Raw genomic sequence first — 25,852 nt, forward strand, 5'->3', positions numbered from 1 at the left:
GGTTGCAAATCTAGAGTTCCCCTAGCAAGTTGCACCCATGGACTTAGCTTACTTGTGGCAAGAAAATTTGAAGTTAATGCCTTTGTAGACGCTGTGACTATAAGCACCCACATTGGTCATATTGCATTCAATTTGCACCATATAAATAAAGCTATGCATACATATATATTTAGGCACTTGCAATTTCTAAGCATCAGGTCAGTGACAGTTGAAAAAATGCAGAAGGTGATTACTGTCATCAATGAATATGCTTATCTGTTTCACATAAAGTGAATTCACCCGTATTGGTGCATCGGACACAAAAAGTTACATATTGATGGGCAGAAAAGTCTTTTATAACTGGATTTTGGGGGGGCTCACAGGATTAAGGGCTTTGGATAGTCTACAGAGTGCTCAATCTAGAAGCTTAAATAAACAGCACTCATATCAAAACAAACAAAAAAATGTAAAACACTATATTAAAGGGGAGCTGTCACTATTGTAAAAATCCAGTGACATAACTGTAGTGGATGTTTAACTAATAGTTATGTGTTCATATTTATTGCATAATAAATGGATTATGTATAATACCTTGTTTATTACAAGAATAAAATGAATGAACTATGCAGAGATACCCTCGCCCACGTCACTCCCTATGGCTGTGCATCCTGTTTCTGAGGATTTTGGGTGTGAGTTCCAGGTGAGTTGACATGCCTATTCAATCATGCCAGATTTTTGCCTCGTCAATGTAAACTGAACCAATTTAAAATGCCAACTGCACAACATTAAGAGAAATATTGTTATTTCACTTAAAGTAGAAATGTGGCTCAAATGCTGTATTTTATATACTGATCTTAGCCTTAAGGTTTAGTATCTCTATAACAGTAATGATTCAGGCCTTTAAAGTTGTACACAGGAGCTCCCTATATGAAGTGTCAGTGACACTGCACATGCTCAGTGTGTTTTGAGCAGCTGTTGAGAAACTAAGCTTAGAAGTTATTGTCAAGCATAAAATGAGGTTTGTAATTGAAGCTGATGCTACAGGGCTGATAAATTCTGATGCTAATTTTACTGCTTTTTAAGCTGCTATGTAATGAGGATCTGAATGAATTACTAATCAGCCTTGTATTGTGACATTTCTATTCTATATACACAGTTTTTTGTGAGTTAGTCTCTAAACTTTGGTAAATGACAGCAGGACGGATAGGGTTGCCAACTTTTTGTACTGGATAGTGCTTTTTGCTAATTGGTTGCTATTGGACTAGTTGGACTAGAAGTGTAAGATATTTGTACAGAATGCCTCTTAAAAAGTCATTATTAAATAAATGGTACAGGTCCAGAGCTGGATCTGTTGTCCAACATGCTCGGGACCTGGGGTTTTCTGGATAAGGGATCTTTCTGTAATTTGGATCTCCATAACTGTGGAGTGGACTGAAGACCATCACAGACTACAAAGGAAAGAGCTGCAGAGTGGGGGAGGTAACTGCTTCTCTACCTGATGAGCTGAACACCTTCTATGCACACTTTGATAAACACCTATCTCAGGAGCTTTGGTTTAAAGAGGACGGTCGCCCTTATCAGATATCTCAGGCAGACGTGTGTAAACACTTCAGAAAAGTAAACACACGGAAAGCTCCTGGACCAGATAACATCCCAGGTCGTGTTTTCAAAGCATGCGCCCATGAGCTAGCAGATGTCTACACAGACATTTTTAACCTTTCCCTGCTCCAGTCTGCTGTCCCAACATGTTTTAAGAGGACCACCATCATCCCTGTCCCTAAGAAAATGAATGTGAGCTGCCTTAATGACTATCGCCCAGTAGCACTCACCTCCATTGCCATGAAGTGCTTTGAGCGTATAGTCAAGGCTCACATCACATCTTTACTCCCTGCTTCACTTGATCCGCTCCAGTTTGCCTACAGGTCAAATAGATCTACTGATGATGCAATAGCAATTGCACTTCACACTGCCCTCTCCCACCTGGACCAGAGAAACACATACGTGCGGATGCTGTTCATTGACTACAGCTCCGCTTTCAACACCATCGTACCATCCAGACTTGTCATGAAACTCCGTGACCTGAACATCGGTTCCTCCCTGTGCAGCTGGATCCTGGACTTCCTGACAAACAGACCTCAGGTGGTTCGGATCGGCAACATCACCTCATCCACACTGACACTTAGCACCGGTGCCCCCCAGGGATGTGTGCTCAGCCCCCTGCTGTACACCCTGTTCACCCACGACTGTACAGCAACACACAGCTCCAATACTATCATCAAATTTGCAGACGACACCACCATCATCGGCTGCATTTCTAATGGAGATGAGTCGGCTTACAGGGCAGAGGTGAGAGCCCTGACATCATGGTGCCGGGACAACAACCTGCTGCTCAACGTCAGCAAAACTAAGGAGCTCATTGTGGATTACAGGAGACTGCAGGGAGGAGGCCATACCCCCATTCACATTGAGGGAGCAGAGGTGGAGAGAGTCAGCTGCTTCAGATTCCTGGGCATCAATATCAGTGAGGATCTGAGTTGGTCTCACCATGTTGGTGTGATCACAAAAGCTGCAAGACAGCGGCTCTTCTTTCTGCGGCGCCTGCGAAGGTTCAGCATGGACTCCAGAATACTCACAAACTTCTATCGATGCACCATTGAGAGTATTCTGCCTGGCTGTATCACCACCTGGTATGGCAGCTGTAATGCTTTGGACCGCAAAGCTCTGCAGAGGGTGGTGAGATCAGCAGAGCGCATCACCAGGACTGAACTGCCGGCCATGCAGGACCTGTACAGACAGCGCTGTAGGAGGAAGATGCAGCGAATCCTCTCTGACCCCAGCCACCCCAGCCACAGTCTTTTTACGCTCCTACCATCAGGCAGGCGGTACAGGAGCATCCACACCCGCACCAGCAGATACAGAGACAGTTTCTACCCACAAGTCATCAGACTTCTGAACTGCTGACATTCTGCCTCCCCATAACTACTGGACTCTTCGCAGTGTCACTTTAAGCAAAGCCACTTTAAATCCTCACTGCACAATTTCAAATATTGTATTGCATTTTATTATTGTAAATACTTGTACCTTTATTGCACACTTTTATTATATTTAATATTTGTATTTTTTTTTTTTTTTGTCTATGTAAAGTTGGGAGGAACACGGGTCAAAAAAAATTTCATTACAGTAATGATGCTTCATTGTTATTTGTATATGACAATAAACTTGAAACTTGAACTTAAACCTGCTAAACATCATTTAAATATTAAATAAACCCAATAGGCTTGTTTTTGCATCCAATAAGGATTATTTATATCTTAGTTGGGATCTAGTACAAGGTACTGTTTTATTATTACAGAGAAAAAGGAAATCATTTTTAAAAATTAGAATTATTTGCTTATTATGGAGTCTAAGGGAGATGGCCTTTCCCTAACTTGGAACTTTCTAATAGGTTTCCGGATAAGGGAAACCATACCTGTACATTTTCTTACAGATTAGTTTTTTTTCTGAGTAACAGTAACAGTATTTCTTAGTCATGCAGATCTTTATAAATGACCAAAGATTCTATTCCTCATTCAAGGGGAAATTCAGGGACGTGTAATCTCAGAGAATCAGGCACAGTAACATTTGAATGTGGTGATGCTTGCTAAATGTCAAATGCACAACATTTACTGTTCCAAGATTCAGAGATGTATTTGAATGGTTGTTGGTATAGATTGGTAAGTATAGGTTGTGTGTGCTGGGTTTTCTTGGAAGGGTTGAACTTAATGGACTCTGGTTTTTTTTAACACTATGTAACTATGTCTGCAGATCAAATATATACATTTTGTCACAGGCTCCTGAGAGACTGGCAGTGGGGGGCAAGGCCAGATTTGTAACAAGTCATGAATCCAAGCACTCAAAAACGCAAGTACATTTTCTTGGTTTTATTACCAACAATGTAGCTATTTTTAGCAGAATTCCAGCATTGTAAAAGGTTTCTGCAAAAAACATTCACCGCATGTGATTTACCAATAGGTAAAAGTTAAAAAAAGTGTGCAGTTTACTAAGTGCAAGTCAGTTGCAGGTGTAGGCAAAATACACAAAGAGAGCCCTATAAGTGACAAATTCTCTAGAAAGTTCTTAATTCTGGGGCTCTTTTCTATCCCAGGGCCCTTTATTTGGCTTTTTTTCTCCAAAGGGTTAAATAATATTATAAAACACTGGGAAGAAAGTTGCCTGCCTCTGGAACATATAATTTTATGTTTTTGAATGGTTTCCCCAAGCGATTCTGCATCACAGATAACGTTACAGTGAGATAAAAGCCAATTATACACCATATCCAACTACATCTAAGTTTTAAAAGATCAGTCACACTCAAAATATGTACTTGCAGCAGATGCCATATCTATGTCATGTGGTACCACAGCAGCCCCTAGTGGAGCATTTTAACAACTGAACAATCTGAAATATCTGAATTTGGCTAATTGTTGAGAAATTTGTATTTTGAGTGTTGCATTTATTTGTTGCCTTTATTAGGCTGATTTCTCTGGAGAGATGAATAACATTTTAATTGACAAATGTCACTCTTACAATACAACTATGATGTTGGTGGACTACAGATCCCATCATGTTTTATTAAAATGTGCTGAGATTTGCAGTAAGGTAAAAGCAACATCACCTTTAAGGGAGCTAAGTGTGTTGTGTTGGTGTTAATACAGGGACCCCCAGCTGGCTGAGGGATGCAACACATTTTTTTAATTACATTTTTAATAATTAAGGTAAGGCTTTTTTTACAAGGGTAGAGAAAAATATGAAAATAACCCCCAGGACTAATTTACCACCTAAAACCATGGATGTTTTGATGAGATTGAAACAAACAAGGAATAAAAACCAGAAACCAGAATAAATGCAAATGGTAACAACATATACCTTACTATTATAGTTTGCTTTGGAATGTTTTCCAGATGTCTGTAATGATGTTCAGCTGTAGCTAATAGAGTTTCTGGCTATGGTATTCTGCTTGCACATGTTCTAGGCAAAGAGGGACTTCTATAGTCCATACAAACTCACCAGAAAGGACAAAATATTGATGGAGGGGTAAATAGGAGGATAGTGTGTGTTGGCCCCCAGGATGTGATGCTGTAGTGCTGATATCCAAAGATCCCTCTCATTGGAGCTGAGGCAGGAAATCTGGCGAGCTTCTATCATTGGACCTGCAGAAGAGTGCGACAAGCATGATTTTATTCATGTTTAATCAGACAAGTGAATAAAGTTCAAGAGAATCATTAATATAGAGGCATCACTAGAACTTGCTAACCTTTCAATAATACAGTATCCCATACTAATCATCTCATTTCCTGGGGTATAACTAACATGGAGGAGGGGCAGGCATGTGATCCAGTAACAAATAAAAACACATATTCTTGTATGTACAGTATCATTGAAGAGAGTATGTATACTTTGGCAATAATAATAATAATAATAATACATGCATTTGGGAGTTAGCTATTGCCCCATTCACAAGAATGAAACTGCAGTTGCTTGGCAGTGCATGCACACCTTTTAGATGGAGCAATAACTTGTGATCCATCTATATTTGCTGGTTGTAATTTGGTCCAAATCCACTATACTAGATACTTGGCAGCAGTGTTTGTGTTTATTCAATAGCTGTGAAAAGTGTTTATCACATATTGCGTAATACTTACCACTGATTTCAAAGGTATGTCCTCTACTTGTCCATAAGCAATACACTCTCATTCCAGAAAGGGGCAAAAGACCCTGCAAAAAAAGCAGATTCCATATTTTATGCAATAACTCAAAGAACAAAATCATCAGTAATAATTAGTGTTTCTGTTACTAGTAATTAAAGTCTGGTGTATTTCTCACAGTGAGATCCTAGTTCCAATGTATAATGCCCTCCAAGGTGAACTCCAAGGGATTCTCTACTACCCTGTCTAATGCACTTAAATCCATTTACTAGAAGAAAATTCTGCATACCTGTTTAAAGATACACTGGGTCTTGTTTTTCAAATGTTTAGTAAACATCCAAAGTATAAGGATATATGCATGTGTGTGTCTGTTGCATGTGTGATATAGTGAAGGTTTATTAACCTTAGTGTATACTCAATTGAGGGTAAAAGGTATAAGCTAGACTGACTAGGCATTGGCTATATAACAATAAAAAGATCTCTGTAGATATTGTACCTGATAAATAAATCTTCTTTCTTGATGATCCAGAGACAAAATCAGCAAATGAAAAGGAAACAGTACCAAAAAGCACTCCAAAATCTCCTGTGGAGAGTGCAAATGGATATCAGTTAAAAAAAATCATGTGAATAATTCATGCAAAGTTTTAAAACATTCTGCTGTCACTCTGCTGTGAAAAGAAATGAATCTACCACAATTAAAAGCATCTTTGCTTTAAAAACACATGACTCCTAAATAAACCAGTCAATATTTTATTCACCCTTTTTCCCCCTCGTGCTCTTGGTTCTCTTGTGTAGATGATTCATTGTGCAGATGGGCTGCAATTAGTTTACTTCTAGCACTTCTAGCACAAAATATATAGTAGATGCTAATTTGGCTGCTAATTCTATTTTTGCAAAGATGTATAGTTCTATACAATGTGCTTTCAGTTGCTATCTATAAAGTAATATGTACCGTATATACTCGAGTATAAGCCGAGTTTTCCAGCACTCAAAATGTGCTAAAAAAGGAATCCTCGGCTTATACTCGAGGCAACTAATTTTGTTAAATAAAAATGATTATACCATGTACCAGTCAGGTACACACATTTCGAGCATGCACGAATGTCGCACCGCTGCACGTCGCACATAGCGCCGCTAGGACTGCTTGTCACGCCGGCGGATCTGGCGCCCGTGCAATGAAAGCTGGAATAGTGTTAAAAATATGCACTTAAAAAAACTGCCATCCATAAAGAATTCCGATTCACCAAGAAGGTGCTACAGACCAGGAAGCACACAGCGGTGGATCCGGCCGTCCCGCCCGCTCCGCACACCCCCCTACCCCGTGCATCGCCCAAGCATTCACACAGCACACGGCGCGCCGCCAGGACTACTCGTCACACGTGCGCGCCGCTCGCACCCTCCCCCTAGCGAGTCGCGTAGTGTGTGAATCCTTGGGAGATGCACGGGTTGGGGCGCCGCGCTCGGGTGCCGGATCCGCCGGTGTGTGCTTCCTGGTCTGCACCTACTTGGTGAATCGTAATTCTTTATGGATGGCAGTTTTTTTAAGGTGCATATTTTTAACGCTATTCCTGCTTTCATCGATAGCTAAGCTGTATATATATCATCATACATAAATCTTAATAAAACACACACATGATACCACATTTATAAATGGGCCGAGTTTGTAAAGATTTCGGGGTTGCAGTACTCTTTTGCACAGAAGGTCCACACAGTAAATTAATTTGAGTTCTGCCAAAGAATACAGTGTTGCCTGCATTCAGCAGTGCTATATTAATTTGGGTCAGAGGGGCACATGGGCTTTTGTGTAAATTACCCCTTATCTTTCTGTAGACCTTTCTTTAAAGGAGAAGGAAAGGCTAAAAAGACTGCACTGGCACTGCACTGGCCGGGATATATATTATCTGGGACATGGTGCAGAGTGCAGCCCATCATTTTCCGCATTGGCCCGGGGAAAAACTAACAAAGCTCCATACCGCTTACCTCTCACCAGACATCACTTGGCAGAACTAGGATTTTACGCTACTGTAAATATGCAAGCTTAAATTTGGGCCAGGGAAAGGTAAGATGGCAACATAGAGCAGTGTTAGTTTTTTCCTTGGGCTCATGCATTTTTTTCCTAAACAGAAAAAATTATAGGATTAAAAAAATGTAGCAATTAAATTGAGATATTAACCTGTACAACCTTGCATGTGGTTATCTTATGTTGGATGCGCCTCATTTTCCAGCCCATACCTTGTGTTTATTAATATGGTAGTCATGTAAGCACTTGTGAGTGTCCTTTTATTAAATAATTTGATTACTGAAACTTAGCAGTAGCGGCTGCATTTCCCACCCTAGGCTTATACTGGAGTCAATAAGTTTTTCCAGTTTTCTTAGGTAAAATTAGGTACCTCGGCTTATATTCGGATCGGCTTATACTCGAGTATATACGGTATATATAAATATATACATAGAGAGAGAAAAAATGACCCAGCACTCGCTTTGTAAAAAGCAAATCAAAGTATATAAAAGTCTATAGTTGAAGTAATTCAGCAATGTTTCAGAGTTGTCGGGCTCCTTTCTCAAGCATGCAGGTACAATGAATACAATCAAAAGTACAATGGAATAGCTTCTTATACAGTAGATGCAACATGGGAAGTCACACGTAGGAAAATACATTACTACATGAGTTTAATGCAATACTTTTAACCCATAATAAGGGGACTCCTCAATTGACCCTTCACCTTGAGGCACCCCACTGAACTCCCTTGTTACATACCTTAATGAAACACCAGGAGACAGAGGTGGAGAAAATGGCCACAGCATTTAGAACCTAGCCAGCCTAACCCAAGCCAATATTCTAAAGCCAGAATTTCATAAGAGATCGCTACTATGCTCTGAAGACTTGAATGAGGATTAGACTGCCTCTACCTACAGAGAGGATAGCCCCAAACTCTGCTAGCAGGAGCTGCATCACCCATCATGAGAGAAGTTCAGCAGCCCTGCTGCCAGTCCTGGATCTGCAGTGTCTCAATGATAGGAAATCCAAGCAGGCTGTCACCAAGCACAAGCAGTAGTAGCATCTGTATCTATCAATTCACCATACAGTCACAGAAGAGAACCTCCTTTCTCCCTCTGCTAAAATTACCTGTGCAGTACTCTGGCAAGGTCCTACTGCTGCTGTGACAAACAAAACTTAAAAAAAGTGAGGTCCTCCCATTGGATATTATGATGGCAGATTTTATTAATGCTTTTAGAAGTGACTTCTTGAACAAGCATAATATCCAAGGATATTGTGATCTTATATCCTATATTGGTGCTTTCTAATTTTTTTCATAATTTTCTCATTTTTTATTTTCAAATTCAAAGTTCCAAGATAAAAGAAAAAACTTGCCATTGACTTCTACAAGAACTCGCCAAGTTTAATCTGGTGAACTGTTGAATTTAAAATTTTAGCTGTTTAGACACATAGTAAATAAAGTTTAAAATAAAAGATGGTTAGAGCCCCTTAATTTTGCACAAAATTTTTTATTTTTAGTTTTTTTAAATCAACAAGGAGAGATGTAAAAGCAGGACTTACCTGTGTTCCACTTATCTGCATGACTATCAAAGAAGATCTGACGACCTTTCCATAATTCTGAATGTCCTGACCTTCCCATCCTCGAATAGGTTCCGAAAGTATCATGCCATTTAAATTTGCATGGGATTTTCCCCAAAACAGCACAGGCTAAAAACATGGAAACATCAGTCAAACAAATAAGGACAACAAACTAAATATATGCTGGAAGCCCACTACTTGGAAATCTGTGGCCTGCAGGCTTCTAATAAAATTAACTTTTTCAATTCTTACTCACGTGCAAAAGGAAATTTGAAATCCCCATAATCAAAGTACTGAAACATGAGGCCTTGCCAAGAGGCAGGACTGATTTGTGGGCCACTATGTGTTTACAGGAGGAGGTAACATGCATAGTCTTTTCTCACATTGTTATTATGCCCATAGCCACACTTCTCTATTCACAAGGAAATACTGTCTTCTTTACTATTAAAATATATTTATTTGTATTTTAATTAATAATGATAATTGTAATGATTATAATTATAATTATTATAAACCTTTATATATCTGTTTACTGGGAATATATTTCTGTTACTTACCTTAACTACTATGTAAGCAATGCTTACCTCTGAGATAAGTCTTTTATCATCTGCCTGGGAGTGGTCTGAAATCAGGGCCTGTTGGGGCAAAATGGTATGGGTAGAATAATACTGCATGATATGGACGGATGCCATGCCTGTCAGTGTGCACAGAACATGGGGCAGAATACAGTAGATTTGTTATTATACAAGGGGAGAAAACAGAATGTGCCACTAGCCTAAGGGCAGAGAATCATTTTTCTATGTTATATTAAATTTTACATTTATCAACATTCTCATTTTCGTGGTCTTAGACGGTTTTTGAACTCATTTTTTCCAAAACTGCAAATGCCAAGTGATTTATTAAAACAGCCTTTTTTTGTTTTAAAAAAAAAAAAGGTATGAATAAAAAAAAGTGGAAAAACATGAAAAGTTTGAATTTCATAAAAAAATGAAAACCTCTAAAACCACAAAGCAAAATAAGATCTTCCAGTTGTAAAAAGGACATCTGCCATTGATTTCTACATGACCTCGACAGCTTTTTGATTGCGTATCTTTGCTTTAGGATTTGTTGCAGTTTTGTTTTCTGTGAAAAAATTGTATTTATGCACAAAAAATACGAATCATGAATAGTGATGAGCGAATCTGTCCCATTCCGCTTCAGTGAAAAATCTGCAAAATGGCGCAAATGACAAGAGGCAAAAAAAATGATGCGCTCAAAAATAACTTTACACACGTCATTTTTTTACGCACGCAACAATTCTTTTTTTACAAAAGCAAGAATTTTGTTGCTTGTTTATCGGAAAATTCCGCCAATGGAAAAACACGGAACTTCGCTGCGAATCCATGCTTCCAAATTATTTAGCCCATCACTAATCATGAAAAGAAAAAGAATATTACCTAAATTACTATTAGTATTACCTCTGCGTAGATGTCCCTAAGAGTGATGTGCACCCCACAGTTTGACAGTTAAGTCGAATTGATTCAATTAATTTCTGAATTCTTGCATAGTAGGGTAAATCTATATTTACAGGGATAGTAACAGTAATATACAATGTATGAGTAAAAATATAGTGACAGAGTCAGGAAGAAGAGGGTTCTGTTTAAAGACATGCTTCAGGCATTTTTATAAATCTGTGTAAAATTCAGCAAGAACATACACCAGATATTACCACTTTAATGCAATTATACGCCATTTAAAATCACAAATTGCTATACAGTTGTGTACTGATACCAGTTTCTATCCATTCATGATTACGATTTTCTATACACTCCAAGATTAAGATTTTCTATCTACCCCAATATATGTATGTCATACATTTGTCTAGTGGGTTAGGAGTGTGATTCTAATGTCATCCCTGTATTTTACTGGACAAAAATGATAATTATAAGTTTATTATAAGTGAGTGGATAATAAAATGAAAATATTTGATAACTGATATTAATAGGCCATAAATAATTTCATAATAGATTGATAAATTGGTAATACAAATATAGGATCCCTTGTATACAAGTATAGGATCCCCCGGAAATCCATTATCCAGAAAGCTCCGAATTACAGAAAGCCTGTCTCCCATAGACTCCATTTTAATCAAATAATTCCAAATTTTAAAACTGATTTCCCTTTTCTCTGTAGAAATAAAACAGTACCTTGTAATTGATCCCAACTAAGCTATAAATAATCCTTATTGGGTGCAAAACAATCTTATTGGGTTTAATTAATATTTTGTTGATTTTGTAGTAGACTTAAGGAATGGAGATCCAAATTACGGAAAGACCCATTATCTGGAATACCCTTGGTCCCGAGCATTCTGGATAACGGGTCCTATACCTGTAGCAACACAGTTGTTTAGTAATTCATCTAAACTATATCTTGGTGCTTTGTTTTAATTCGAGATTGGCACCAAAGAGGATTTCTAGTAGATAAACCCAATTCTCTAAAATTAATAAGAACGTTTGCTCTTATCTTTGCAAATCCCTCTTTAGGGTTAGGGCAGACAGGGCGACTTGTCATTTGCAGTTAAATCTGCGATACTGCAAGCAACAAATCTTCCCATGATGCTTTCCCACTGGCAATAAAGAAAATCCTTGCAAGGAACTTCAGGTGACTTCAGAAAAAAAGCATTTTGGCCATCTGCCCAACCCCTTAGTAAACATGGAAGCTAATATTTGTGCTAAGAAATTAGCAGCTTTATTGGTCTATAAGGTATAGATAATTTATTAAATAGATGCCTTTTCTGTTCCCCCCAAACTAAGTCCTTACCTTAACTGAGAGCTCATTTTCAGCACCAGTAGCTTGGTGGCGTGAGATAAAATAAGTTCCTCCACTGGGAGCCAAAGACCCAGCTTCTGACTGTTTCCTTCATGAGAGGAAGATCAATAGAAATATTAAGATAGGTCGGAAACTTCCAAAATACACATTTTTTGTATGTGTTTATTCAGAGCTTTGCGAAAGATAAGCATGCTGTGTAACTTAGAAGCAGGATAAATTCCCTTATTACAATGGTTTTCAGACTGTGGGGGCAGTTGAGAGTGGGAGGTGCAACAAATGACTACTTAAAGGAATACATGTTTTTTTCAAAATGCATCAGTTAATAGAGCTTCTCTGGCAGAATCCTGCATTGTAATCTATTTTCCAAAAACACAAAGAGATTTTTTTATATTTAATTTTGAAATTTCTTCACATTTCTTCATTTCCCACGGTGCCACAGCCATGTGACTTGTGCTCTGATAAACTTCAGTCACACTTTACCGCTGAGCTGCAACTTAGAGTGATATCACCCCCCTCTCTTTCCCCCCAGCAGCCGATCAGCAGAACAATGGGAAGGGAGCAAGATAGCATCTTCCACTAGATCAGAATAACACTCAATAGTAAGAAATCCAAGTCCAGCTTGGGACTGTTACATAGGAGTAGGAGAAACAATAGGTTACCTGAAAGCAATTCTAATGTGTAGCGTTGGCACCTTCTGAGGGCTCTGGCACACGGGGAGATTAGTCGCCCGCGACAAATCTCCCTGTTCACGGGCGACTAATCTCCCCGAGTTGCCATCACCTGCCATCCCACTGGTGAAAGTGTAAGTCGCCGGTGGGATGGCACACACGGCAGCGCGATTTCGGCAAATCGCCTAAAAAGCCTCGCGAGGCAACTTCGCCGATTTGCCGAAATCGCGCCGCGTGTGCCATTCCACCTGCGACTTACACTTTCGCCGGTGGGATGGCAGGTGATGGCAACTCGAGGAGATTAGTCGCCCGCGAACAAGGAGTTTTGTCGCGGGCGACTAATCTCCCCGTGTGCCAGAGCCCTGAAAGCTCAGAATCAGGCACTGAGACGGCACCTACACACCAATATTACAAATTAGAAATGGTAGAGTGAATTATTTGCTATGTAAACAGTGTAATTGAGAAAGAAAAAGTATAAAAATCATGACAGTATCCCTTTAAGGGATGGTGACCACATGGTGACCACATGGTGACCACTCTCAATATTCAATCAATCAGCCTTCAGGCTAGATAGATGGATAGCATACAAGGGACCATACAGGGTATGGCAGACCTTTCTAACATTCTGGCAGACAGCATACGCAGCCCTTGGTTGCAGCAGTTAAAAGATTTCTATACAAGTTTACAGCACTTTGGTGCTTATCCTGTCTTTGTGTTCCCCTGTTAGCTATACCATTTCCAGAAAGAAGAGAAGAAAAGGTAGAGAAAGTAGAGAAAAGGTGAAAACACAAAGAAAATAGCAGATGTGAGTAACGGGGTAAGAAGAAACAGTGAGAAATTGGGGAAAAGCATAGATAAAAAAGAAATGAGAAAGTGTAAGAGGAATTTTAAGGAATTGTAAACAGAAAAAAGAGGGTTAGAGAGCATAGGAAACCGGAACCTATCTGAGAGGAATGGTCACCTGAAGAATGCAGATATATTTGTTTTTGGAAAAATAATTTATTGGTCAGGGGTTAGTGGTGGGGTTCAATAAAATGATTAGTATCTAAGGGTGATGGCAGATGAGAAGATTTGTTGCCTATGGTAAATCTGCACTACCGCCGGCTGCTAATCTGCTTTTCTGCCATGACCCTAAGAGGAACTTTAGCCCAAAAAGTTTAAAAACCTGTGCTAATTAAGCAACCCTATATGGATAAGACTCCAAAAAGATACGCTGGCACACGTGACGATTCCAAGCAAAGTGACCCCCCCCCCCCCCCCGCATGTTTATTAGTGGAATTCCGCTTGGAATTGCCATGTGTGCCAGTGTATCTTTTTGGGCTGAGTATTTTTGGGAAGGCCAGGGAGCACAGTTCTTTTCATAGACTGAGAATGCTAGAACCATACATTTTCTTTTAATATGTTGGTCAAGAATAACATAGCTATATTTTTATCTCATTGATAAACAAATCTCCCAATGGCTGATTAACATTTCAGTTACAGATCTAACAACCAACACAAACAGTTCATTTTGCATTCATGCAGTTATATAGGTTTTTCAATTAATAATGATAAATTCCATCCAAAGTTAATTAACTCTCAGACTTGATCAAGCACTTTTAAAACTTTTGCAACCAATCAATGAGATATTGACCCAGTTCCATTACAGGTTTAATGATCAGTTAAATAAAAAAAATATGCTTATCGAGGTAAATAACATCCTTTAATGGACTAATTTACGAGCTAAAGAGAAACAAGAAAGGAATATTCTGCAGAGCAGGGCACACTGCAGCAGTTTGTTCAATAGAAGGAGTGACTATTAAAATAAAGCACATTTCTTAAACCCTTGTAATAAGGTTTTGCAACTTGTGACTCCAGCAGTTTTTGAACAGAAGTACCTGCCAGTTTCTTAAAGCTATTGGTTGTCTAGAGTTGCTGGGAGTTATTATTCAGAAACAACTAAAGAGGCACCGGCTGCAGAGCCTGAACTCCTATGGAAGCCTGTAGGAAATAGCCTCTTTTCATAATCTTACATATTAATATGACTCTAGGGCTCATTTATGTGCCAAAGTGCAAAAAGCAATTGGCATTTTTTTTTCCCTTAATGAAGTGTTTTTCCCAGAATTCAGGCTTGTGCACATAAATGGGCAATTCTCTTCATAAAACTGTGTTATACCTACCGCAATTGTGTCCAGTTTGCCAGAATAGATGCAACTGCACATACAATTTGTCCCAAATATTTCCTGCGCCTGTCTGACATAATTTCTTGCATTTGCTGCTATCATTTCTGGGTGTTTGTCATGCGAGTGGCATGTATGTGCTATTCTTTTGGCGCAACTGAACTGCGCTGATTGACACAGAGCAATGAGGGAAGTCTGGAGCTGCCATCTGATCTGGAAGTAGCAGCAGCTTCAGGGTTCCCCTGCATCAATGGGCGTAGCAGCACATGATTTGCAGGAACAGGAGTCAGGACTGAGGGGTGCCAGTGCAACTATAGAAGTGCATTTTGATGCAAGTACCTTAAATGAAAGTGGTGTTACATACAACTGACTGTGGGGAAAAGTGCAAGTCGTCCATTGTAAATGACCCTCTGTACTAATTTGGTAGGACTCTGTTACCTCTTGTATTTGTAATAATTGTAATAATAATAATCAATAAAAAGTGCTATCCTCCTTAGCTAGCACTGTTTCCATAAAAGCTTGCCACAATGAGCCACTGAATGTTGCATTAACTCTGGAGACACCATAACTAACTCCTCCAGCAATCCCATGTCATGTACCAGCAAAACAATCATATTCTCCTGCCAGTACTTCTGCCCCATAACTGTATTATCTCAGATTTTGCACATTCTCCTCCATACCCAGAAATCCTTTGTAATGGATCAGCACATTTTTTTTATAGGATAATATAACATATTAGGAGAAATAGAAGTGGGCCTGAAATAAGAGCTAAGTAATAATGTCTAAACCAATCAGAATTTTGCTAGAGAGGGCCAATGACCCTAAAAATAATAAAGCAGTTTTAATTCCAGAAAAAACACTGATCATTTTAATAATTTCAAATTAAATACATACAAATAATGGTAACAACTCAACCTGTAAATGAGTATCTTCTGGCATCCTTCTGAACCATTACGTCTTTGCATTTCAATAGATGTGACCCATTTCCTTCTCCTGGCTTAGAACCTTTCCTGTAGGGCTCATATGATCTCCATAAATTTGCCACGTGGGGAAATTATATAAAGGATTTGGAATTACAAATTATGCATTTCCATCCCTTTCATTTCATCCCTGATATTCTTACCCTATTCCATTTCTCATCTTATACCATCTGACCTTTACTTTTCCCTCATAAATCTTCTCTTAACCATGTTTGCCCTCCTCATCCTGTTGTATATCATCTACCCTCTGTTAGTCCAAACTAAAATCATTTACCCTTTCCATGCCCTATTCAACTATATTTACTCTTGTCCCATACTATTCTCTCTCATACACACACACGTTCCTTCCCCAGATCCACCTTAAGGTGGGCATACACGTAAAGATCTGATCTCCCACAGGTGGGCGATATCGGGGAAATTTAGGCTAATTCGGTTAATCGGATAATCAAATTATAGCGACTGTTAAGGGCGCAGCCAGTTATCTGGCTGAATTTTTTAACCTGCCCGATTGATATCTGGCTGATTTCAGGTCAGATATCAGGCAGGCCAGTCGTTGCTGCCCCTACACAGGCCGATACGCTGCCGAATCGGTCCACGGGACCAATATTGGCAGCTACAATCAGCCCGTGTATGGCCACCTTTAGTCACCGTAATCAATGTAGTGTCAGTAGCATTGCCTCTAACATTGTAGGGGTGGAAAAATCTCGGCTCAACTCTACACAGTAATTTTGCATTCTTGGCAATATTTTATTGAGAATTAAGAGGAGAATATAAAGTGTAAGATGTGAAAGGATTCTAGGCCACACAGGATGTTGCATATGTACTAATTAAGAGGAGAATATAAAGTGTAAGATGTGAAAGGATTCTAGACCACACTTTAGTACATTGGCTATACAGTGAAATATTTTGCTTGTGAAGTGTAATTTAAGAAGAATGAAACAAAACTGCTTTGTATCATAATCTAATCTTTAGTCTTTGCATTGTATCATAATCGAGTCTTTAGTCTTTACTTTGTATCATAATCTAGTCTTTACTTTAGGCTAAACAAGATTTAAAGGAGGACATAATAGTATTTCTTACAAAAGCAATGAATATTTAATACCATTCCTTTAGAACTGCTAATCTTCTTTTGTATCTCTTTAGTTGTGTGTGTACTTTAGATCAAGAATATGTTCAGACATGCTGGAAAAGAGTCTTATGTATGAACAAACCAGCGCCTTCAAAGAAAGTGGATAGTTTATCCAGGCAATCGGCTTTAAATATAGTGGGTTCAGTTACTATTGGTGGGGCTGGATGCAAATTGCAGAAAACAGATGCAAAGCACCATCTTTTTAGCAATTTGCACCCTTCCCTGCAGTTAGCGTCATAATGTTCCATAATGCAGTGCAAAGAACTGCACCTCTTCCATAAAAACAGCATTGCCTGGTAATACCAGGGATATATTCTGCTGGACACCCCATATTTTAAGCATCATTCAAATACATAAACTAGGAAGCACCACAAGGCAAACAGGAATTATTATTGTTTGTGTTGCTCCCATTTACATAAATATATCCTTGAGCAACAATAGAGATGCACTTTACACCTTTTAGTAGATTCAGCACAATGTTTAAGGTGCAGGTGGCACTGAAATTCTTTAGGTCTACATGTGTTCTAAGAGGCTTCATTTTGAATACCTTAGGGAGGGCTCCAGTACTTGAGTCCATAGTATTTGTAAATAAGGCCTTGTAATTGGCCTTTAAGTATAAAATAAAGATTAATAAAAAATGTGTGTTGACAAAATCTACAGAAACCCAAGTACTCCTGTAGTCACCTGATGTGAAGAATGAGAACAAATATTTACTTTATGCAATTAAAAGAAAGAACGGCCTGATGTATTTCATGTATAAAAACACAAAATCATAGACTCTTTCTCAATATAAAGAAGGCCAGTGTTCTCAGTACTACAACTCTCAGTACTACTAACAGGCATCAGGGTGTATTAACCATTCCCACTCTTTTGCCCCCTTGTTCAACTGTATTTGTAGGCAAACAATATCTAACTTCCTTTATTTAATGTTACACTACAACCCCCCAAGAACCTTAAAAGTTCTTTCTGCACATAGTGTTTCTGTTACCACTCTATCCTTTGATATATATATAAGCAAAACAACTTTACAGGCAGTACTCCTTTATTGATATAAATGAGCCCTGAGCAACTGTTTGCTCTTGTGCCAGTGTTACTGGAAGCAGCAGGGGTTAATTGTACAGCTCCATTGCATCAGTGCCCCCTCTGCATAATCCTTGCAAAGCATTTTAGCACATGGGTCAAGTATAGAAAACCATCTGCAGATGAAAGTACTTTTATGAATAACATTTTAATTGATTCAGTTTTGTACTTTGCACCTGTACTTTCTTTAGTAAATGAGTACACACAGGGTATCCATATGTAGAACTGTGGAAGGAAAGGGGACAGATTAAATCTTGCTGCTATTAAGGTAGAGTGCAATTACAAGTGACTGTCTCTCAGCTGGGCCCTTACAGATTAGTGGGGGTAAAGGGGTCCTTAGCTCAGCTAAAGCTAAAGTTTCACACACACTTTAAGAAGAAAACGTGGGCACCATTGTTCATTGTTAAACTGGAATATCAAAAAATAGGCAGACAAGGTACACTGGCAACATTTTATCAAATATCACAAACACTATCAAATAGATAATTTACTTTCAACAAGTATACAGTGGAGCTAAATGACAGTCCCATCATAGGTTTATCTCACCACAGACATCATGGATATCCAGCGGTACCTAGCAAATAATAGGGTTGATTCACTAAAGTGCGTTAATTTTTATCACATGCTTTTTTGCGTTAAAATAGATGCGAAAATTAACGCGTGGTTCACTACAGTATTACCGTGTGTTAAGTCGCATATCGCATGCATTAAATTTCGCGCTACCGCATGCGTTAATTTGCGTGCAGAAATGAATACTAAAGCATGATTCACAAACACTTAGATGCACTAAATATCGCATTAGGCTATGCGAAAATTAACACCTACTTGAGGCAGGCAGTAATTATAGAAAGGTACAGTTAATGAGTTTTTGGCAATAAAATATGGACTTTGCAGTGTGATTTATTCAAGTCTGTGTTGGCCCTAGAGTGATGCAGCCTCCAGTTTGCAGGGAAATGGTCATTTTCAGTACACTAATTTTCCAAAAGTATTGGCATGCATGGCTAACATGGAGTGCGTTTTATCGCACGCGGCAACTATTTATACGCGGTGCATTGATTAGCGCTCGTTCCGTAAAATACAGCATGAAAGTAGTCTTCGCTACTAAAATAACGCAAGTATTGCGCGCAAATATCCTTTTAGTGAATCATGCGTTAAGACACGAAAAATTAGACATAAAAATTTTAACGTATGCTATAAATAATGCAAGTTTTAACGCACTTTAGTGAATCAGCCCTAATATGCTTTATCTTAAGTCTCTATACTATGAAACCCCTGCTCTTGTGTTTGGTACCTGGGAAACTAATCCCTCAATGTCCTTCCTTGGTAGACCATCGGACTGTCTAGCACACACTTCTAGAGCATGTTATAACAGTAGCTATTCTGACAAACATTATAAGCCTTTATTCACATATACCCCGGCTGCCACTAAGTCTTAGCCTTAAGTTGTTCTTTATCCTCACCCTTACTCACTACTCTGTATCAACATCCACCCAGTGGTGTAACTACCACAGAGGCAAGGGTTGCTCCTGGGCCGGCAATGAGCTTTAATGTCAGGAGTATAGCAGGTATGAGTAGGTAAGTAAACATACTTGCCGGTGCAGCGGGGTAGTGCGGGCCTGTGAGTAAGTATGCTTCTGTATGTGGCAGAAAACCAGTAGGAAACCCCATATATACACAAAATATGAATGTACATATGTTAAAAATCAAACCCTACACCCCAGCTCTGTAAGACACAACTTAACCTTTGTGTTATATATCTACATCTCAGTACATCACTGTCAGTTAGATATGCATGTCTAAACCTTACACTATTATTTATCAAAAGTGAAGAGAAAGTACTTAAAAAAACATTCCACAATCCTATGCTTTTTAGCCTTCGCCTACAAAGCAGTACACCTTTAATAAAAGAAGCAGCGCAGGGTATGCTGAAATCAGTGCAGCCCCACATCACTTATATTGGATTATTTTCACTTTTTATTGTCACTGTTGCAATGTATTTAGCTTATTCTTGTTACTGTATTATTGAAGAATTGTTTGAAATACATATGCCCCAGGGTCTGTTTAGTAAAAGTGGGAGTTAGAAAATGTGCTTATTTATGCAGTTTAAAAAACAGAAACGTGTTCTTGCATTTTTTTGTGCTGATGTTGGACTTGGGATTCACACGCCTAATGCCTATTTAGGTGGTTCCCGGAGGGGGAAATATAAAATTAGCAGTTAACTCCATCCCCCATTTTCAAATACAAACAAAAAAAATACCCATTTATTAATAGTGGAATTCTAGAACACATTACATACAAAACAAATACAGTATGCACTGTACTTGAGAAATGCATAAGGGGGTGAAAGCCTTCATATGACTGCCACACAAACCCAGGGTGATAGGGGGTATGCATACTGGTACCCTAAACCACACATGTGATGTCAAATCACCACTGGATCATTATAACATGGATTGTCTTGCAGTGTTATTTAAGTATAGTATGCCCTTTAATTATCCTCCTGGCCATCAGCTGATAATTTATTGGGCTCTTAATATCAATAATATCAAAAGTATTCAGACTCTGTGGATTGTATCCAACATGTAGGTATACTTATTGAATGAATAATGTAACAGCATGCTTATTGAATCCAGTCACTTTGCTATGCGGATTTGTTTGTGTGCAAAATGATTTTGGATTTACACTTTCCCACTCCTTACCCACTTATACACACAGTAATGTTACCAGATTTCAGTAGTGAAATCTGGGGACAGCATTGTGCCATGCAAATTTTTTTATGCCATGCACAATTTTTGCCTGCTCCCTCAGTGCTGTTCACCCACTGATCATCACAGCCACATTTCCATAGAAAAGCTCCAAAATAGTTGTATGCATATTACTAGACCTAAAACCATAATGCAAGCAATATTTCCAAAGTTCAGCCAGAGCCAATGATCACAGTTGTGTTGGGCAGCGTTTATAGTGTAGATTGTTTACCTGTCAGATGAGGCGGTGCAAAGTGCAAAGAAGAGGCACTTCCTTCAGCAACAGACATGATGGTGCAGGAAGTTTGTAGGACATGTGAGGAGGGAAGAGGGTCAGGTGACAAAAGATCACTCCTTCCTTCCTCCTGTCCTGGAAAAGCAACAATTGGCTGGGGGATGGCTTTGTTGCCACAGGGACAGCTGGGGATAGCTTTCAGAGATGGGGACAGTTGTCAAGGTTAATTTTCTATGGGGACAGGGAATCTAAAACAGGGTCAGTCCCCTTAAAATGGGGACTGATGGTAAACTTAAAGCAAAGTGACAATTGTGTTTTGTGGTTTTATTATATTAAATGGCTGAAGGTTTTGAATTCTGATAATGCTTTGACTTTACCTATTTTGCAACTAAAAAAAATACCATTGGCGTTTAATTAATATATCCATAAATAATATAATAATATATCCATAATTAGAACAATTCAGGTATTTTTACTTGATCGTGTTAAATCTCCCACTTCCATTCCTATGAAAGCCCTTTCTGAAGTTACTGTAAAATGGGAGCATTTTCTAATCCCTAAATTTCAATACTTTGGCAGGAGCACAAATAATGAAGCAAATATTAACTCTAGTTCTTTCCACTTAGTTAAGGGAAACAATTACTCCCACACAGGAATAAATAATGATTTTTCAGGACAAAAATAACATTTATAGTATGGAAATCAAATCTTTAATTCAAAGCAGAGGGGCAAAAACAAGAAGAGAAATGTCAGACAAATGGCACTCAAGGCATGTATGAATGCAGAAGAAACAACCAATCCACTCTCATCTCTCAGTTGATGGATCTGTACTGGGTCAACCTGTGAGCTGAGACATGGAGCAGATTTTGTTGAGGAAATGCATAAGTATAGACACGTACGCATGTAGGCCAACGCAGTGTAGATACAGTAAGTAGCAGATTGGCTGTTTCTTTGACTGTATTATATGCAGAGAAACCGCATTGCATGGCAGTAGCCTTAAAAGGGAAGATAAAGAGAATATGTGACTCTTAATATTGGAGTTATATATTAATTATAAAACCTAATTTGCAATTTAGCATATCACTAAGGTAAACATTGAGTGAACTTTTGCAGTAATTAGGTATAGCATTGTACATATGCTGTAAATTCATTACAAAATATAGTTAAAATATAATGTACCGTATATACTCGAGTATAAGCCGATCCGAATATAAGCCGAGGTACCTAATTTTACCTAAGAAAACTGGAAAAACTTATTGACTCGAGTATAAGCCTAGGGTGGGAAATGCAGCAGCTACCGCTAAGTTTTAATAATCAAAATAAATGCCAATAAAATTACATTAATTGAGGCATCAGTGGGGTATGTCTTTTTCAATATTTATTTCAAAGAAAAACAGTAAACTAGCTCTGTAAGCGGAGAAGAGGGTCAACAAAAACAATAAAAGTACTACCCCACGCTCATTGCACATTGGCAAACTGGCAGCAGACCTGGTCCCGGAGGAGATGTAAGGGGAAATAAGTATTGCTAGTGGGAGCCTAGGCCAGGGCACTGGAGGGTCTGGTTGCGGTTGGCCTAATTTGCACACAAAGGAGACAGGGTGCTAGTCTGGAGGGATCCAAGGAACCCGACTCGAGTATAAGCCGAAAAACTAGGCTTATACTCGAGTATATACAGTAATCATTTATTGACAGTCTTAGTAAGAATATGGATACAATATTACAATAGTGCATCAATAAATTAAGCAAATCTCATTTAACAACTATACAATTTCATGACGCTTTGTGCATTTCTTACATTTTTAACCCTAAAGAAGTGTTTTTCATGCCCCTATGGTCTTGCGATACTGTGTCTCTGGCAGCAGAAACTGCACCAAATCACCCCTGCAGAATTCTGTGGCACCTATCACACTAACAGCAACTTTATGTTTTACCATAGTCACAACTTCCTCATGATTCCTAGTTTTTTATGGATATAGGCTTACTCTGCTCTGCAGGAAATGACTGATTCACACTGACAAGTCCGATATCTGTGGGAAATAGTATATCACACACATGAGAGAATGAATGGCTCAGTAGCTAAGTCAATGGACTCTGACTCCTTTATCAACTTCTTGTGGCCTTGGGCAAGTTACTCAATCTCCTTGATTGAGGCATCATAGATCATAAGCTCTATGGGGCTGGGAATCACTATGCTTGGCCAGCTCAGTACAGTACATGAACAGATGTGCTAAAGAGAAAGAATTGAACAGTGCGCTGATTACTATAGCTATTTATTCTTTATTGATATAGCACCAATATATCATACATCAATTTGCAGAGATAGCTCATCAATTTAAGCAACTTAGAACAGAAATAATATTATTCAAAACTAACGTACTTATAGGGCAGTGTTTGAGAACTTATAAAACTGAAACATAACTTCCAATTTAAATACATAGGTACTTTCCAAGTAGAAAGGGCTTTTCTTCTCAGTTCTGCTGAAAGTTTCATACAGAAATACTGAGCCAATTGCATTGGCAAACCAAGCATGCATTTACAGTAATACAGATATAATTTGTATGTAGCTGCAAGCCTTACAATGGCACTTTGTGTTTATGAATATGATTGTTTGCCATTTCCATATGGGAAGATCAATGGGAATACAGTAAGCACAATTGAAATGAATCTAAGCAGCTAATGAGGAGGAAATCCTTGCCTCGGGGAGCCTCCATTTGAAGTGATAAATCTCTGCAATCTTAACCACCCTCTCTAGTTAATGTAGCGTAAAATGTGTCACATAGTGCAGTCTCTTTGTTGGACCATGTGAAGACATGCCAGGCTCCCAGGAAAAGGTGGGAGGGAGAGAAAAAACCATGTGTCTCATGTTGATATATGGCTTATAGCAGTGGTGGAGGAGCAGGAAAGCAGTGTAAATTACATTACTACTTACCACAAATTAGAGAAGTGGGGAATTTATTATTGGGTTCAGTGGGTGGCCAGGAACGTTCTGGCCACTGACATAAAAAATGAGAACTGAAAGTATATTCCTGAGCCTATACAGTATAACAGCTGCTGGGCAACCACAGGACTTACCTGCTCCCTTCTGTTTGTAGCAACTCAACTTCTTCATGCCCATCTTGTTTAGAGTTGGTGCCCCGTGCTGTCACACTGCAGCATCCCATCCTATCACTGCCAGGCTACAGGAATCAAGCCCATAGCACAGACACCACACAGAGGCATTAAAGGCACAGCTGAAACAGCTGGGGAGACTGGCTCCCACATCCTTCCTCTTCACAAAGATAAAAAAAAGACAGAAAATCAGAAGAGCTTGGTCCCGTGCAGAAAGGGGAGGTGGACAGAGACAATACACTAGAAAGTCAGAAGCACGCAGTGTGAAATACAGAAACTTCCTGTTAGGTTACAGCATGTTTCAGTTTCCTGCATAAGGGATGACCTGGGGGGGGAGGGAGATTCACTAAGATTCTCAGTTTCTCAAAGAATAAAGATGTTACAAAGGGGACAAAGGGGAAAAGACTTGAGTGAAAGGAATTGTTGAGGAGAGTTGAGTACTATTTCACGTTGATAAGAGCATCCATTACTCCAATGCTAAGCTTTTTGTAGAGCCTTAAGGGCTATGGGACTCAAATGTCTGGGTGCTTGTTAGCAACAATTCTATAGAATGAATGGATAAAATTGGTTATATAATGTGACCTTCCTTATGTACTCACAGACCAGATTTTCTCTGAGGAAGGATACATTATGTTTTCAAAATACTGGGAGATTGAATAAACTAATTGATGCACCTTATTTATTTATACTGACTATTGTAGCAAAACATTGTAACACTGGAGACCCACCATAAGCAGAACAGGGACCCAAATTTGGGTTCCTTCCAATAGGTTAAGGATCTCTGATTAATTTGTGCACCTGGTTAATGTATACCCAGATACTGCTGGCATTAGTCATATAATTATTATAGATATTGCAAATAGAACATCAAGCCCCACTTATTTTCATTGAAAGTATGCAATGGCTTTGAACTAGAAACTTGAAAAAACACTAACACACAGGTTTGGTTCCTTAGATACAACAAGCAAAGACATGAGTGGTTGCTGAGCCCAGGAAGCAGTGTGTAACCACAAACCCACATATTGCATGTACACATCGCTAATGATGAGCTTATTATAAGAAGAGGTGGATCTTAGGGTAAGTGGATTCATACAATTCTAAACCTTATGTGTTATGGTCACAAACTTGACCACAATCTTTTAAGTCATAAATAATATATTATAAATATGTTAGCAATTCTGTTTAAAACATAGAGATAGGAATTACACAAATGCACTTGCTCCAGGTTTCCTGTGCCTGTCCCCCTTCTAAATTTGTTCCCTCTCCTCCTGCTGGGCACGACTATCATAAAGATAAAGTATCTAGGGTAATATAATAAAAGTATGCGTTTGCCCAGCTCTAGTAACTCATACCAACCAATCGTACATTTATTTTCATTGATCTGTCAAAGTTATGTGTCCATTTGTCACTCTGGGTTACTAGACAGTAACATTTCCTTTTTATTACATGGTTCACTTAATCTCCTCCTTCCTCACTGTAGCCTGCAATAGACACATAATGTTGAGGCTGTGCATTTGAATGCAGCAGCTACATGTTTAGAGTTTCTGTGAGGTTTTGTGGGTTTGTAGTGCAGCAAGTTAAATGCCTGGTAGCTAGAATTGAATAAATATATTAATTGTTATTGTACATATTGTACAGCGCTGCGGAATATGTTGGCGCTTTATAAATAACTGTTAATGTAATGTAATGTTATTTGTCTAT

At 38.8% G+C, this 25,852-nt stretch overlaps 1 protein-coding gene across 2 annotated transcripts in view; it reads right to left on the reverse strand.

The window, feature by feature from the left end:
* LOC100498550 (pleckstrin homology domain-containing family N member 1) overlaps nucleotides 1-25,791 on the reverse strand; it is a 33,453-nt gene extending 7,662 nt beyond the window's left edge. The window contains exons 1-7 of one of the 2 annotated variants that reach the window (XM_031905590.1): nucleotides 15,791-16,394; nucleotides 12,040-12,136; nucleotides 9,825-9,875; nucleotides 9,223-9,369; nucleotides 6,160-6,246; nucleotides 5,661-5,733; nucleotides 5,026-5,168 (exon numbers count right to left, since the gene is read on the reverse strand). In XM_031905590.1, coding sequence (XP_031761450.1) covers nucleotides 5,026-5,168; nucleotides 5,661-5,733; nucleotides 6,160-6,246; nucleotides 9,223-9,369; nucleotides 9,825-9,875; nucleotides 12,040-12,136; nucleotides 15,791-15,840 — 648 coding nt within the window. In that variant the 5' untranslated portion in view covers nucleotides 15,841-16,394. Of the gene's footprint in view, nucleotides 1-5,025; nucleotides 5,169-5,660; nucleotides 5,734-6,159; nucleotides 6,247-9,222; nucleotides 9,370-9,824; nucleotides 9,876-12,039; nucleotides 12,137-15,790; nucleotides 16,395-24,115 lie in introns of those variants that run through there. The other variant, XM_002942423.5, reaches the window with a different exon arrangement.
* Between the last annotated feature and the right edge of the window lie 61 nt (nucleotides 25,792-25,852).

Source organism: Xenopus tropicalis, chromosome 7 (assembly GCF_000004195.4).
Source record: "Xenopus tropicalis strain Nigerian chromosome 7, UCB_Xtro_10.0, whole genome shotgun sequence".
NCBI lineage: Eukaryota > Metazoa > Chordata > Amphibia > Anura > Pipidae > Xenopus > Xenopus tropicalis.